This window comes from Megascapheus bottae, chromosome 17 (genome assembly GCF_031878675.1).
Source record: "Megascapheus bottae isolate mThoBot1 chromosome 17, mThoBot2.hap1, whole genome shotgun sequence".
Classification (NCBI taxonomy): domain Eukaryota; kingdom Metazoa; phylum Chordata; class Mammalia; order Rodentia; family Geomyidae; genus Megascapheus; species Megascapheus bottae.
In genome coordinates, this window is record NC_143525.1 from 28,404,416 (window position 1) to 28,420,100 (window position 15,685).

General features: G+C 48.5%; 1 protein-coding gene across 11 annotated transcripts in view; it reads right to left on the reverse strand.

Moving 5' to 3' along the window:
* The window catches only part of Abr (ABR activator of RhoGEF and GTPase), a 146,983-nt gene that overhangs the window by 72,368 nt on the left and 58,930 nt on the right, over positions 1 to 15,685 (reverse strand). For 5 of the 11 annotated variants that reach the window (XM_090350500.1, XM_090350495.1, XM_090350493.1 and 2 more), the window contains one exon: positions 530 to 637. The exons of 4 other annotated variants lie outside the window; for them this stretch is intronic. In XM_090350500.1, coding sequence (XP_090206626.1) covers positions 530 to 637 — 108 coding nt within the window. Of the gene's footprint in view, positions 1 to 529; positions 638 to 7,474; positions 7,683 to 15,685 lie in introns of those variants that run through there. 2 more of the 11 variants (XM_090350501.1, XM_090350503.1) reach the window with 2 other exon arrangements.

A 15,685-nucleotide genomic window follows, 5' to 3' on the forward strand; every position in this document is an offset into this window, starting at 1 on the left:
CCATTTGTCCATCTGTCCATCCATCCATCCACCAACCTAACCAACTTGAACAGGGCAACCAAAGAAATGCTCTCACATCTCATGGGCAGTTTAACAGAAAGACGGAGATAAAAGGTTTACATAAGAGTCAGACAAAACTATTTCACACCTAAAATCCTAGCCATCCAGGAAGCAGAGACCCACAGGATTGTGGTTTGAAGCCAGTCTGGGTAATAAAATCCATGAGTCCAAAAAAATCAGGCTCAATTGGTAGAGTACCAACAGAGCAAGAACCCTGAGTTCAAACCTGATCCTAGCACCACCCCAAAAAAGTTTACTAAGGAATATCAGTCATAACAAATAGGACATGCTTGCATGGGAAGGTACAGCAAAGGTCACCCTCTAAGTCTGGGTGAGATGCAAGCCCCTTCAAGAAGCAGAATATCAAGTGAGAGAAAAAGAGAATGGAGTGTTAAGCCCCAGGCTTGTGGCCAGTTATGAGAAGAGCTTCCTGTGCCTGGGGGCTCCACAACAGAATGTGTCAGCTCACCTCAGTCACCCTCTCAGCATTTCCTCCTGGAGTAAATACAGACCAAGGCGACTTCCTTCTCCCTGCAGCATTCCTGCTCTTCTGTGGGAAGATCATGGCCTGCTTAGCCTGGAATGACCACCAATTAATCCAGTGCTTGGCAAAGAGAAAGCACCCCACAATTTTTCTTGGAGGAGCAAGAGTCACTCCTAGTCAATCCTCCCTGTCTCTCTCCCTTCCCTCCACCACATTTCAAAGCCTCCTTTCCAATCTCTTATATCATGTCTTCCTTTGAGTTCTATCCTCCTCTCTGTGGCAGTCAAGCACTCAACTTGGGTTCTCCTAAGCTCTCACTCCCTTCTGTTCATCCACTAAAGCTAGGCCAATATTTTCAGAATGCTACCATATACCTGATGCTTGTCAAGCCCTTCTTGTGAATCCTGTAAAACTGGAGTGAATGATTTGTTCATTTCTCTATTCAACAGATCCTGAATGCCTCCTAGGCCCTTACGTATAATGGGAAAGAAGCAGCAGACAACAATGCCAGCTGTCATGTGCCTTACAATCTAGTAGGTGAAAAAAAAAAGGTATCAGGCCTATGAACCACAGTGCATTGGTATCATTATTTCCTTTACACCTGCAATGTGCCAGTACCTTCCCTACCCTTCCAAGGACCTGCACGGTCAAGAGATCTCTGCCTTTCCAGCATGTCAGGGGAAAGCAGCCTCTGAATGCAGTTCTTGCTATTGCCAGCACTGAATGCACCCTTCTGCCCTAGCTCTTCTCTTGGGTCATGCCACCTCTCAAAGGTAGAGCCAAATCTCATCACATCGCAAGTCTCCCTGGATTGCCACACAACCTACAGAGGCACCCTGACCTAGTTACAGGCAGTGATTTGGTGAGAGCTTTACAGCACCTGTGTAAAGCACCCCTCTGCCCCAAGGCCAACATTGCAATACACCTGCCTTTACCGGGATCTCCAAGCTCTTTATCACTTGAGCCAAGTTCCAAGCCCTTTCTGTTTTCTGAAAGGGTATTGTGTTTTTACTTGAGGATAACTTTGACCTTAGTCCTTGTATTTATTTGTCTGGGAAGGTTTCTTTTCTTTTTCATTTTCTCCAAGCTGAGGTCTCAATTCAGGGCTTTACTCTAGTCATCAAGTGCCTCTGAGCTAAATCCCCAATCCCCAATTCTGGTGTTAGCATAGTAGGATGTCAGGCATGTACCACCATGCTTAGCTTATTGGCTACGGTAGTGTCTTGCTACCTTTTTGCCCTGGCTGGCCCAGAACCACAATTCTCCCCCTCCCAACGCATGAATGATCCTTTTTTTTTGCCAGTCCTGGGACTTGAACTCAGGACCTGGGTACTGTCTCTGAGCATCTTTTGCTCAAGGCTAATACTCTACCACTTGAGCTACAGCATCACTTCCAGCCTTTTCTGTTTATGTGGTAATGAGGAATCAAACCTAAGACTTCATGCATGCTAGGCAAGCACTCTACCACTAAGCCACATTCCCATCCAATGGTCCTCTTTTTTATATTCTCATTTAACCTTCAAACACTCCATGGAGGGGAATACTATAATTCCATGTTAGACAAATGGGAAGGCTTAAAAAGCCTAGTTTACATGGCCAGGAAGTAGCCAGGAATACTACCCTGGTCCTCCAACATCAAATTCTGTGCTCCAGCTGCTCTCATGATTTCCTCACTATGATTCCTTCTTCAAGCATGGGTCACCTGATCATCAGTTGTCTCAAACAGATTCCTTCTGGGCACTGAATGCACACTCTTAATGTGACTAGGAGAGTAAATGAAACCACCACAAGCAAACAAATAATTAAAAAATAAAATAGGGAGTAGAGGGTCAGGGTTAGATAAGAGGCAATGTAATGATGAGGAGGATACAACACTGCTGGCTTCAAAAGATAGAGGCTGGGACAAGAAGACAGGGAGTGCAGAAGGGCTTTAGAAGTTAGGAAAGACCAAGAAAATGATTCATTCATGACAGAATTAATAAAACTGTGCTAACCCTCTGAAGACTTCTGTGCGTATATACATACACACATGCACACACTTACATTAGACTTCTAAACAAGAAACGAAATCTGTTGTTTCAAGGAGTAAGTTTGTAGAAATCTGTTTTAGCTACATCAGAAAGCCAATACTGGCCCCCACCTTTAGGGAAAGGTCTAAGTTATTTACTAGTGGCTTCACAAGCACAGGAATCTGGTAGGTATTACCATTTAACTCTCTGAGGCACAAAGAGTGCAAAGTGCCAGCTGCTTGAGGGAGCAGAGTCTCTATCAGGTAGATCAGAGCCAGCAGCAGGGCCCCAAACCTTGAAGGTCCTCCATACTTGTCCTCCACTCTGAGGCTAGTGCTCCAAAAGCATAACCCGTTCCTCACTTGCTCTAGGCCAAGCAAAGATTGAGCTGAGGACTTTACATGCTACAAGGTGTACACTGCGTGCTTAACTGCAGAGCTGCATGGACTGGACCAAGGGGAAGAAAGACTAAAGAAATCCTAATTCAGCATGACACAAGCAAGACTCTCAAACCCTATGGTAATTAATCCATTTCAGCAAAGCCCTTTTCACAAGACCCCTACCTCATAATCCAATCCTGAGGTTTGAGGAAAAGACAACTCAGAAAGATCTGGCCCCCAAAAAGTAACAAACAGGAGTGCCCATCTGGCTACCTTCACTCTAAAGTTTTGGTTAGGATGAGGTGAAGGACTCAGAGTTTAATGATGTGAAATTAACCTTCACATTTTACTATCAGGACGCTTGTTATCCACCTGAGACTTCTTTCCGATTTGAACTACCCCTTCCCTCTCCCCTCCTGCTCCTCCAACCTTCTCAGGCTCCACATGTTTCTGTTCTAGAACTATCTGGAATTCTTTAGTCCTGGTGAAGCTACCAGAGTTCTCAATATTCATTCATTTCTTCACCACATGCCAGGTACTGGGAATACAAAGTCTCTGGAGGTGCCCACACACACCCAGAATCTTCTGGGCAAGTTCTCTGAAACATTCAAGGCCCCCACCACTTCTTCCATGCCAGTCCCTAGCATAGGAGAACTGTCTTCTGGCACAGTTTCCTCTTCTTTTCCAAGTAGAACTTATAAAGTACAGCTATTGGTGGGCTTATTCATCCCTGGCATTTTACACAATCTACTAAGATGAAAGCCTGTCAGCCCAAGACCCCTAAGTCAAAGATACCAGCACATTATGGTAGTAGCCATAGATAAGCCTTGGCCAGCTCTGGCCTGAGCTTCTGCAGGCTAAATAAAGCCTCCAAAGGTTTGGTTCTAGGCCAAGCCAAGAAACAATCTCTCTAGGGACCTTGATCTCCTCCAAGACAACAGTGAGACCCAAACAGATTAGTATTGGCTCTCTGGCTGTGCTTTAAAGCCATAGGCCTAACAGCAAGGGTCAGAAACCCAGCAGACAACAGAATTCAGCCTGTGAGCCCTATCAGCTTGAAATGAGCCTTCAGTGGGATCTGCTTGGAGTAGATGCCATGGGCCAGCCTTATGCCCAGACCAAGCCTTAGCTTCCAGACAACTAGTCCCCCTCTGAAGCCAAGAGTCAGGGCCATGCAGAGATCCTCTCCTCTCTCCAGCCTTAGGTAGCGGGCAGGTCTCCTAGCTACTTCCTCAGCAGAATTTAAAGCAGAAAGGATTGAGGCTAGAGAAAGAGCAACATTGCAGCTGCCTTTTCTTCTGAAAAGTGGATCTTTACATTTTGGGTTCCCTAATGTGATCTGAATCCTTAAACAGACCAATGGAATTGGCAGTATTTCATATCCTATCTTTCCTAGGTTGCTATACTCACCACTCAATTTTGTTCTTTTCAACAACTTTTTTTGGTAATAGACTGTGCTATATAGCCTAGGCTAATCATGAACTCACCAGTCTTCTCTTAACACTAATGTATTTCAAGTCATCAACAGATACAAGTCATTTTTTCTAATATAAATATACTTAGTGAAGTACTATACTCAGAGGCTGCCTAAATTAACCTGTCAAATCACCCCCCCCTCACACACACACTTCAGAAAACACTCAAGAGAGACACAGGCTGCTACTACATAGAGAGTAGACCTGGGCAGGTGGGACAGAAATACAGGCATTTCAGAGAATCCATTAAACCTTGGCACAGAATAACACCTGAAGGGTTAACCTGGAATACAAAAGAGCTTTATATTCCTGACAAATGAGTTCCTTGAAATAGCAGCTTCCAAAAGGCCCCATCCGCCAACCCTACCTTTAAATAGAACTGTGTGAAAAAAAATTTATAGGGTATACATCATTTTACAGAGGAGAGGTGATGTTATCAGTATCTGTGTTATGAGTTTATAGATCATTAACTCCTTAAAGGGACATCTGGATTGAAAGACACAGCAAACTCCAAATGCAGCTCTAGAGAAAACCAACACCAGCTTTGAATCTGTCCCTCAGGAAGATGAAGTATCTCAGAAATTACACTAAAACCAGAATTGATTTATATTTATAGGGCCAGCATTTGGGCACATGCTCAGCAACACAACTACTGTTTAAGGTAAGTATCCCTGAAGTAAAGTAATAGCAAAGAGCAAATTGCCTTGGATTCCTACCAGCTGCCGTGGAGGAATGAGCCAAGGCTGTATGCAGTCCAGGACAAGAGTGCACCATCCAGAAAGGGCCTGTGACTATACACGTGCATGCACCCATGAACATATGTACTCATGCACACACTCACTGTAGCCCTGACTCAACAAGAAGTGATTTCTCCCTCTGAATCTGGTATCCTTTGATCAGAACTTTTCTCATAGCCTGACTGCTCTCTCTCACTGTGCTCTCCTCTTCTCTGTGCACATCGCCCTGCTCTCAACTCTTCCAGAGAAAAGGTCCATACCTTGATTTCCAACTCCTCTACTGTTCTTAGCAGAGTGCTTTGAACCTGCCAGTGTTTGTTGAATAAATCAACAGATTTTCTTTCCAGCTCTCTGCAGACCTTAACTGTGTTTTCCTTCTAAGATCAAGGCTGACAGACGAGAAGAGTATTTCAGAGGTATTCAGGATAAACCAGGAGTCCTTGTATTGGGGACTCTTGGAATAGCAAAGAGTGGGCAAGACTCCATTCAGTTTCCATGGGGACCTGAGAGAAAAGGCAATTTTCAAGTGTGATGTGTCCAGGCCCTCTTTGGTAGCCATAAGTTACCTCTTGAGAACACTTCTGAAACAGAACAAGGCCAAGGACTTCATATACCACTTTGTGAGTCCCCAGTGAGCTTCTGCAAATTCCCACTGGCACCAGCCACACACCAAGCACCATGTAGTCTTCAGCAATGAGTACAATCTGGCCTTGCCCTGGAGGGGAACAGGACATCACTGACGAGGTAGATGGCTAAGAGTTCCAAGCAAAAAGACACAGGGTCATTTTAGGACTGAGGCATGAGCCAGCATCTGGAAAGGGTGCGCCCAGGAGCCAGCATGAAAGGGTCCACACGAATGCTAGTGCTGTGAACAGCTTCTCAGAGAAGGTCCATTAAGAACCCACAGAGCTCCCATCCCACACGTTGCTAAGTTCTTAGCCAAATTCCTTGTTCGTGAGTACCACTTTCCCCTCCTGTTCCTGGTGAGGAAACTAGTTAGACCCTGAGTAAAGAGGCCTGTGGGTCCCATGAAAGCCGCAACTTACCCCTAGAGTTTCGAGCCAACACCACATCACTGAATACCGGCGAGGTACCAGCATCCCATTGCAGCTCCTCTCCTCCACTTCTACCAAGGCCTGCAGCCACTGTTCCACTCTAGCTCCACACATCAGCCACCTACTTACACTGTGTCTGAAGGTTATTTTTACCTCCATTAGCTCCTCCTGGAGCCACACTGTAGCGTGGGTGTGGCAAGACTGCAATCCTCCTCTTCTGGCAAGGGAAAGGTTCAGAGAGGCTCAGAGACAGCCTCCTATCCTAGCCATGCTCTGGGCACCACGCCCTCTAAGGCTCCTACTCCTTGTTTAGCAGCTCGGCTTTACAGTGTGTAAACTCCCTACCTTAGTCCTCTCAGGTACAGGAAGGCCGTCCCTTCCAAGCACACGAGAGAGGAGCTGAGCAATAAGCTGGGGTTAGACCTCTGAGGCAGGTCCAAGTGAGGGGGGAAGACCCGGGTGGGTGGGCCGTGCTACAGGCAGGGCTGACATTCCAGGCGGAAGCCTGGTATCTTGGAAGGGGCAACAGAGTAGGTAAGGGGACTGAGATAATCACTCCCCTTCTGCGCTGACTGGAGAAACATGGCCTGCAGGAAATACCCATAGCCCTGTAGGAGGCGGCTGGTCCTACTCATGCCTACCTTGGGGAAAGCACCTATCTACTCGGCTGGTGTCTCAGCTGTTACCTCCCTCTCTTGAGCTGATACTTCTTTTCTTCCAAGGAAGCCCTGTGACCTCTGATTCTTGACCTTTCCAAATGCTCTCTTGCTCAACCATGATGCATCAAGGCTCCAGTCTCCTCTCTCAGAAAGAGGGGTGGCTGTCTTGGGCCCACATCTCCTAAGTGTGCTCTTATCCCCCAGTTGTCGTGGAAACAATGAATTACTACCCCACTGGTCTCAAAGTCGGCCTGGGGGCAGCAGGCTCACACTGCTGACAGCCCACCAGGTGGCTCACATCACTGCCAGAAAAGAGCCCCCAGCACAGCTGGCCCAGGGGAATGACGGCAGTCCCAGACCCTGAAGACAACTGGTGCAGGGCGAGCCGGCAGTGCCCTCTTTCCCCCAGGAACAGCTGCGGGAAGGGTGCAGCCCATGGCTCCCCTGGCAGGCCCGTGCCAGCCGCTCTCACTCTGCTGGGGAAGCGCTTCCCACTCCGCTGTGAGGCTAGGGCACACACCAGCCATTGCCGCCCTCACGCGGCTTCGGTGGCAGTCAAGAGCTGCCAGCCCTGCCCCCTCCCCTCCCAGCATCCAGGGCGTGTCACATTCCCACCTTCACAGCCACCAAGAAGGGGGACCCTGAGCCGGGGCTGGTCGGGGTTCCCAGCTCACACTCCTCCAGGAGAAACACATCTTCATCCTCCAGGACCTTGTCCAAAAAGCCTATTGCCTCCTCTTCCTCTTCCATGGCAGCGGGAACCCGCGGAGGGCAAACAGGAAGCGGGGTCCACGCAGCACCGGCAGCAGCCGCAGCCGGCGGCGGGAGGCAGGCAGCCAGGCAGGCGGGCAGGCAGGCGGGCAGGCAGGCGGGCGGGCAGGCGGGCGGGCGGGCCGGGCGTTCGGGAAAGGGCGCAGGGCAGGCCTACACCAGCACGCCGGCCTCCCCGGAGTCAATCCTGGCACCTGGCCCCCGGCTCCTGATGAAAGGCTCCATTATGAACCTTTTCCAGCCGCCGCTTTCCAAGCCCTCCTGAGCGCCGGGCTGCGGGCCCGCCTCCCGCGCGCGCGTCCCCACCCAGCGAAAGGGGAAGCGGGGCCTCCGGGCAGCTCCTGCCGACCCCGGAGCTCCGGTGCTGCGGTCGTCCCGGGGCTGTCACCCGGACCAACGCGGGGCGGGCGGCGCCCTCCGCGGCCCTTCCTGGTGTGGTCGCGACAGGGGGCCGGCGCAGGCGGGATCCAGACGCCCCTCCGGCGAGGCGCAGCGCGGCTCGGCGCGCCCCGGGCCGCCCGCCTGCCCGCCCGGTGTCCCGCCGCCCGGCAGCAGCCCGGATGGATCCCGTCGCCCCGCCGCCGCGTCCCCGGCCCCACAGAGCCCGCCCTTTCAGGACGGAGAAGCTCGCGTTTGCTCCGGAACACAGGAAATACACGTCTTGACTTGCGAGGTGGAGCCGATCGTTCCCTCTGTGGTCACCGGCGAGCGAGTAGCTGGCGGAGGGCTGTGGAGCGTAGGGGGAGGAGGGAGGAGGCCGCAGGCAGGCCAGGCAGGCGGGGGAAGGTCTGCTTCCCAGAGACAGGCTTATTTACAACTTCTCTCCCGAGCCCGCGGGCAGGGGGAGGCGGGAGAGCTGCCTTCCAGCGTAGCCCACCCCTCCACCGAGTCCCCGTCCCGGTCCGCGTCCCCATGGGATCCACAGAAGCTAGAAAACCCCTTTGCACCTCGACCTGTGTTCTAGCACCTTTGCAGAGGGGAGGCCCGGGCCTGGTGAGAAACTACAGTTGCCATTGCTGCCACAGTTGGATGAACAAGGCTTTTGTACAAGAGGGGCCTGACCTGCCCCACTCAGGACTGGGGCCTGCTAGGGTGTAGAGTGGCTAAGGCTAGGAGTGCGTGCCCCAGGGCAACATGGACTACCGAGTGCCACATGGCACCCACAGATGCTGAGGGGCCTCAAAAATGCCACTTCCTTGGAGCAGTTTTCCCTAGATTCCTCTCCCGGTCCTGGGCCAGATAACACATAACCTAGGTCACTGCCAACTCAAACCAGGGTTTGGGTTGAGGGGCTTGTCTAGAGAGCCAGAGGTCCTCTGTTCCTGCCCACTCGCATGGGGGAGGAGGGCCACCTCCTAGACAACCATGGCAGACTGCCCTTACCATGAGGCTAAAGAATGGCCCCTTCTGATGGCCACCAAAAGCAACAAGGTTCAAGGTTTCCTGATCTTTCTTGAAGAGAAGCTCAGAATCTGAATTTTTAGATGCAGTATTCTGATTCTTAAATTATGGCAAATAATTTACATTTTTGAAAATTCAATGTAAAGTCTAAAAACATTAAAATTGAGAGAAGGGGTAGTGGTGGGAGGGATAAGGAAGAATGGATGAAAGGGGTGAGTGACATTGATTAAGAGTCATTGTATTCATATATTGTTTGTTGAATGGCAGCTCCTTTGTACAACTATTTAAAGATAAAAATTAAAAACAAAAACAAAATGTGCAGGGTGCTAGAAGCTCACATCTGTGACCCTAACTACTTAGGATACTGAGATCTGAGGATCATGGCTTGAAGCCAACTGGAACAGGAAAATCTTATCTCTAATAAACCACCAGAAAACCAGAAGTGGAGCTGTGGCTCAAAGTGGTAGTACTCTAGCCTTGAGCAAAAAAGCTCAAGCCCCATGACTGACGCCCCCCATAAAAGAAAAAAACCCATAGACTGACCCCCCCCAAAAAGAAAAACTCCATTTTTTAAAGAACCATTTATTTATTTATTTGCTTGCTTGCTTGTCAGTCCTGGGCTTGAGCTCAGGGCCTGAGCACTGTCCTTTGACTTTCTCAAGGCTAGAGCTCTACCACTTGAGCCTCAGCACCACTTCTGTTTTTTTTCTATGTATGTGGTACTGAGGAATTGAACCTGGGTCTTCGTGCATGCTAGGCAAGCAGTCTACCACTAGGCCAAACTCCCAGCCCCATAATGTACTTTTGGTGTGCAGAATTTTGCCTCTTTTTTGGGGGGCAGGGAATAATACCATAATTCAGTCTAAGTGAATGACAGCTGTGCCCCAAGTTAGGCTCAAAGACTATGAAATGTCCTTTATTCTTGCAATTGGTTATTTCTTTGAGGGAACTTAAGAATTGTGTTTGTGGGAAGGGGGATATCCTGAGTGTCTACTCTGACCCATCTCATCAGACCTCACATCTTGAAACCAAATTCATCTTCACACAATACCAACTTAATATCTGTCCCCTTACCACAACCCCACCCCACCCCTCCCAAGTAATGGGGCTTGAACTCTGAGGCTTCATGGAATTTATGTGGCTTTGACTGCTCATGACTGTTGCTCTACCATGTGAGCCTCATCTCCAGCCCAGCGTTTTGCTGATTAATTGGAGATTGAATCTGGATGACTTTGATGCCTGAGTTGTCTTCAAACTTCAATCCTCCAGGTCTTAGCCTCTTGAATAGCAAGGATTACAGGCATAGGCCACTGGCACCCAGCTACCTACCACGTATCTTTGCGGTCCTATCAAATAGGTGCCAACAATAAGGTGGTGGGGTGCCTGACACTGTCTGGTGCCTGACACTGTCTATCAATACCTCTTATGTCTCATGACTAACATCTCACACATTCCCTGTCAGGGGATAACTGGATGGCTGCAGGGTAAGTCAAAACATTGAGGTCATTTGCAAAGGAAGGTCAACTATGCCTCATTCTAGGTCCACATGATGCGACTGAGGATCTTAGGTAAGAGCAGACCCTCCACTGCTGAACCTCCAAGTGAAATAAAAGGCCAAGGAAAAGAGAGAAAGGGATGTGGTCTCCACCATCACTGCCAAAGAAATTCTTAAGCATCTCCTAGCTCTAGAGGGAGCTCCTGCCATGCTATTGGCAGCAGAGAACCTGTCCTTGCTGCTCAGGCTCCCTCCTATCACCAAAGCTAATATCTGGACTGAGATATGAGATTCTCTCTGGGGCCCCAGGACTGACAAGTCCTGTTGGTCCCACCAGGCCTCACCAGTAGCCTACCCACCTTTCTCTCTCCAGTCCCTGGTTTTTTTCTTGTTCTGGCCCTGGATAGGTTATAAATAGCTAGGACACATCTGAAGGGCCTTTTCAGCCACAATTCCTCATTTGGTTTGGGTGGACGGGGCTGTTTTCAAGGCTTGGGAACAACCAGGCTTGGCATTCCCTAGGGCACAAGTGTGCCAGCTCAGGGCTCTGTGCCACAGGTTGCTCTGCCTTCTGCCCTGCAAACTCTAAGTGCATGTCATGAGCTGCCCACATGGGTCAGACAAACAGGCGGCATGAGAGAAAGGCTAAAACCCCTTCCCCCACCCAAGAGAACAGAAGTTGCCCTTAGCAGTCTTTATAGAATAACCCCATCTCCACCCCCCATCGCTATCCAGAATGGTGTGATTAATACCCACTTTTTCCCAAAACCTCACATAGATGATTCCCTGAATATTCAATGCACTGCCGCCCTACCTCACTCTAGTCAGCTGGAAATTCCAGTGAGTAACTCGAATGTCCACTCCACTGGACGCCAGGCTCCACACAGAGGCCCTTAGTCTTCCCTCTAGAGGGAAATGACTCACAAGTCCCCAGAGTTCTCCCTCCCTGTCTCTGACAAATGCCTCCAACAGGTCCCAATCCTTCATACTCTGACTGCTCAGAGCCTGCTGTCTTCAGAGAAACAGCCCACTTCAGACGTCCCCAAAGCTGCTTGTTCAGGGGCTCTAGGTGTCCCTCACTTGGCCTCCACTGTCTTGATGTTCTCAGAGCTCTCATTGGCCACGAGTGGGGGCTGCTTCCCTATACTCCTTGGTTTTAGGCTTCTTCTTGCTATCTAGCATGTGGAGTCACTCACCCCCAGCACTAGGCCCCAGCCTTCAAATGTCTGCTGTTGAACTCATCCTTTTTCCCTACTAGGCTGACCCATGGCCGGCTCTAGTCCTAGCAAGGTCTTACTGGGCTTCAGATCTGGCTTCAGCAATGGCACCTGGATCTCCTGATTTGGAAGCCCCAGCAGTAGCCCTTCAGCTCCACATATCCAAACCACACGGCCCTTCCTCCTCCTTAAACCAGCTTCCCCTTCTGGCTTCACCGCTTCCGTTGGTGGGGCTGCCATCTTGTGACTCCTTCCTTCTCTCAGGCCTTACACATCCTTTTTTACCAAGTCCTTTGGGTCCTTCTCTTCCTTTTCCAAGGCAATCTCTCAACTAAGGAGTATAACACCTCACACCTAGATCAATAATATCCTGCTGGGATCCTCATATTGTCTGTCCATCCACCTGTTCACTGGACTTCCATATTCGGAGAAGGCCTGGCATGACCGTCTGCACCAGGGCCACAGCTACCCATGTATCACCAATTAATCCATGAGGGTTCTCTATTATGAACACAGAACAGAGGCACTGATCCTGGAAACTGGGAAGGATTTCTAGGCAAAAAGAGGAAGACATGAAAGAAATAGTTTCTTAAGGAAACCTAAGAACCATGGCTAGAGGACAGAGGAAAAAAAAAGGGGGGGAGTTGGGGATGAATGTGGAGAATTGGGCAGGAGCCACACCCTGAAGACTGTGACTTCCCCACATCAATGGAAACTTCTGATACCCATCAAGTCCACACCTCAAAACTACCCATGGGTAACTCATTCTCCATCTTCTTACTCCCTTCCCAACTCAATCAGCATTTATTAATTACCTATCGCTCACTGTGCTTACATTCACAATAACTTCATGGGGCTGATGGTCTGAGGAGCACATTGAGTGCTAAGGCAGTACCAAGGAAGGGGCAGTGCCAGAGGAAGGGCAGGACTGGGGAGGGTACAACTCCGGAAAGGATAAAATGGAAACATCATTGTGATTTTAAATGTTCACGCCCTCTGACTAAGCAACTTCACTCTAGGGAATTTCTTCCCCCCCCAAAAAAAAAATTCTAGAAGGACACAAAAGATGTATGTACAACAAGTTCACTACAGTGACATTTATACCAGCAAAGATTGCAACAAGCTGAATGTGGATCAAAAGTAGTCAGGGGCTAAGATTGTAGCTCAGAGGTAATACACTTGCTTAGCATGTGTGAGGCTGTGGGTTTGATCCCTATGATTCAGGGCTGGGATGTGATTCAAGTGGTAGAGCACCTTACCAGCACGTGGGAAGCCCCGTTTAAAAAAAAAAAAAAGCAGTTGTGTGGGGTAAATGGATTAAGGCATATTCACAGAATGAAATACCTCATACAATCAGAAAGAGGTAGATATGTAATTACTAGCATGCAAGATGTCTTAGTCTTATTAAGTAAAATAACAAAAACAAATTACATAACTACCAATAGTATGATCTCATTTATATAACTATATATATACATATATATATTTACATATGGAAAAATAAGGAAAACTACACAGATGACTGTTGGCAGAAGTTATTGGATGAGAATTAAGGTGACTTTTGCTTTCTATATTATGTTTTTCTGTTAAGTTAGAATTTTTAGTGATGTAATCAGGAAAAATAGAGAAGTTATAAAAAGAAGTGTGGAGACCGGGGGTGTAGCTTATTGGTTCAGCATCACCAGCATTTTTTAAAGAACTGCTGAGGCTCAGCAGTAAAGCTTCTACCTAGGAATGGTGAGGCCTGAGTTCAAATCCCAGTGAAACACAAACACACACACACACACACACACACACGAATGCGCGTGCACACACACACACACACACACACACACACACAGCACTATTATGCATATTGTAATCCCCACTTCAGGAGGTGGAGGCCAGGAACATGAAAGCTAGCCTGGGCTATGTAGCAAGTTCAAGGACAGCCTAAATTACACAGTAAGACCCTGTCTCCAAAAACAAACAAAAGAGTGTAAAGTGCTATGACTTTAGAGTAAGCACACCTCACTCAGCCTAAGGGAACTGCACAGGCGAAAGTGACATTAATACTTAGACCTATAACTGAACAGATTTAGCTGTCTGAAGGGAACCGGGGACAGATGAAGAGAACATGAGATCCATTCTGGTTTCTAATGAAACCAGCTCAGTAGGGCTGGAGGGCAATGAGTGTTCATTCAACCAACATTTACTGAGCACTTAGCATGCACTAGGCACAGTTCTAGGCACCTGGGTCTGCAACAAGCAAAAGTTCCATTTCAAAGCCTGGTCTGTGAGACCTACCTTGTGGTGTTCACATTGCAACTGGATGTTTGTTGTGAAGCCACAGAGGAAGGCAGGGATCATGTGGTCAGGTCAGACAGGGTCTTGACAGCCATAAAAGCCTTTGGGCCTTACCACACAGCCAAAGGAAGCGCCTAAAAGGGCTTCAAGTAGGGAATGACACCATCATTCTTCAACGTGTCCCTAGGGCTAACATCACATTACTCTAAAACTGCCCAGGACAAGCCATGAAATCAGCCCAAACAAGAGCCTTGCTCATGACTCACCGCACCATCACAGTGGTGACATTAACCTCTGAAAGGGCTGGGCAGGGCAGAGCCCCACCTCCAGGCCTCTGCTGCCCGCAGTTTCCTGGGTCTGAAATGCCTTCAATCTCTTCTCTGGCTGCCCCTGTTCTCCCAACTCTCTTGCTCACGTCTAGGTTTTCTGGAACTAATGACCCTTAGGGATCAGTGTCAGGGCAGATAGGTCATCACAGCCTTACAAGGAAGGCATAAGGCTATTCTTCCTGATGTCTTCGCTCCTCCCCCTGGCTTACTTTTCTCAGTGGCAGCAGCTATCGCCCACTTAAAGAGTTCAATAACATAAAGTAAATGCTGGGTGTGAGCCAGTGCACAGCAATGTATATGCTGAAGCCAACAAAACCCAAAACATTCAATTGGACTCTAGACTTGAATTCTAGTTCTGCCTTTTGTCAGCTCTGTAATCTTGGGCAGGACAGTAATATTTCCCCTGCCTCAGTTGCCTTATCTGTTAAGTACAGATAATGATAGTACCAACTCCCAGGATGGTGTGAATACTAAAGGACACAGGGTAGTGCCTGGGGTATGCAAAGCGTTAAGTTGGTTCCAAATGTTGGCTTCTTCCTTGGCAGGTGTTATGTGGGGGAGGACCTGACCTATATTTACCTTTTCCAACAAAACCACTGCCAAAATATTTCTCAAAGCTCCAGTGACTTTTCTACATTCTGGAAGTGACACAGCCAGGTGCCAGCAGAGCAGAGGCCACTCTCTAAAGCTACCTCCATATTCCCCTCTCTGATCACCACCTAGATACACTGACACACCGACCCCTAGTCTCTCGGGGCAATTGTATAGGTGGCCTTGACATAGAGGAATCTGGAGCTTAAGGTTATAGCTCAGTAGTAAAACTCTTCTTTAGCATGCATAGAGCCTTGGGTTTAATCTACATGTAATCTCCAGCTCTATGAAAAAGGAAGAAAAGAAGGAAGGGGAAGAAGGAGATAGAAAGGAATTTTGAGGAAGGAACAGGTCCTTGTCCATACTAATTCCCTCCAGCACCCAGAATAATATCTTTTAACAAGTTGGTGCTCAGAAAATATGTAGGAGAAATGGCCCTAGAAGGCTTACAGAACAAGGGTCTACCAACAAGTCAAGCCAAGGGCTCAGGTTGGACCCAGAGTTCCTAAGGAATGTGGTCTTCTGAAGTTCCTAGGAACCCAAAGGCAGGGCCAGTGAAAGAATCTCATCTCTGCCTCCAATTACCAGCTCTTACTTGGATCCTTCCCTCAAAGGACAGGAAGCATATTTCCTATGCTGTTGCTGAACAGTTCTCACAGTGGGTCATTCTTACTCTTTATTCAAATCTTACCTAACTGTAACAAGTCTCACCTGTCCCAAGACAATCCTTTCACTT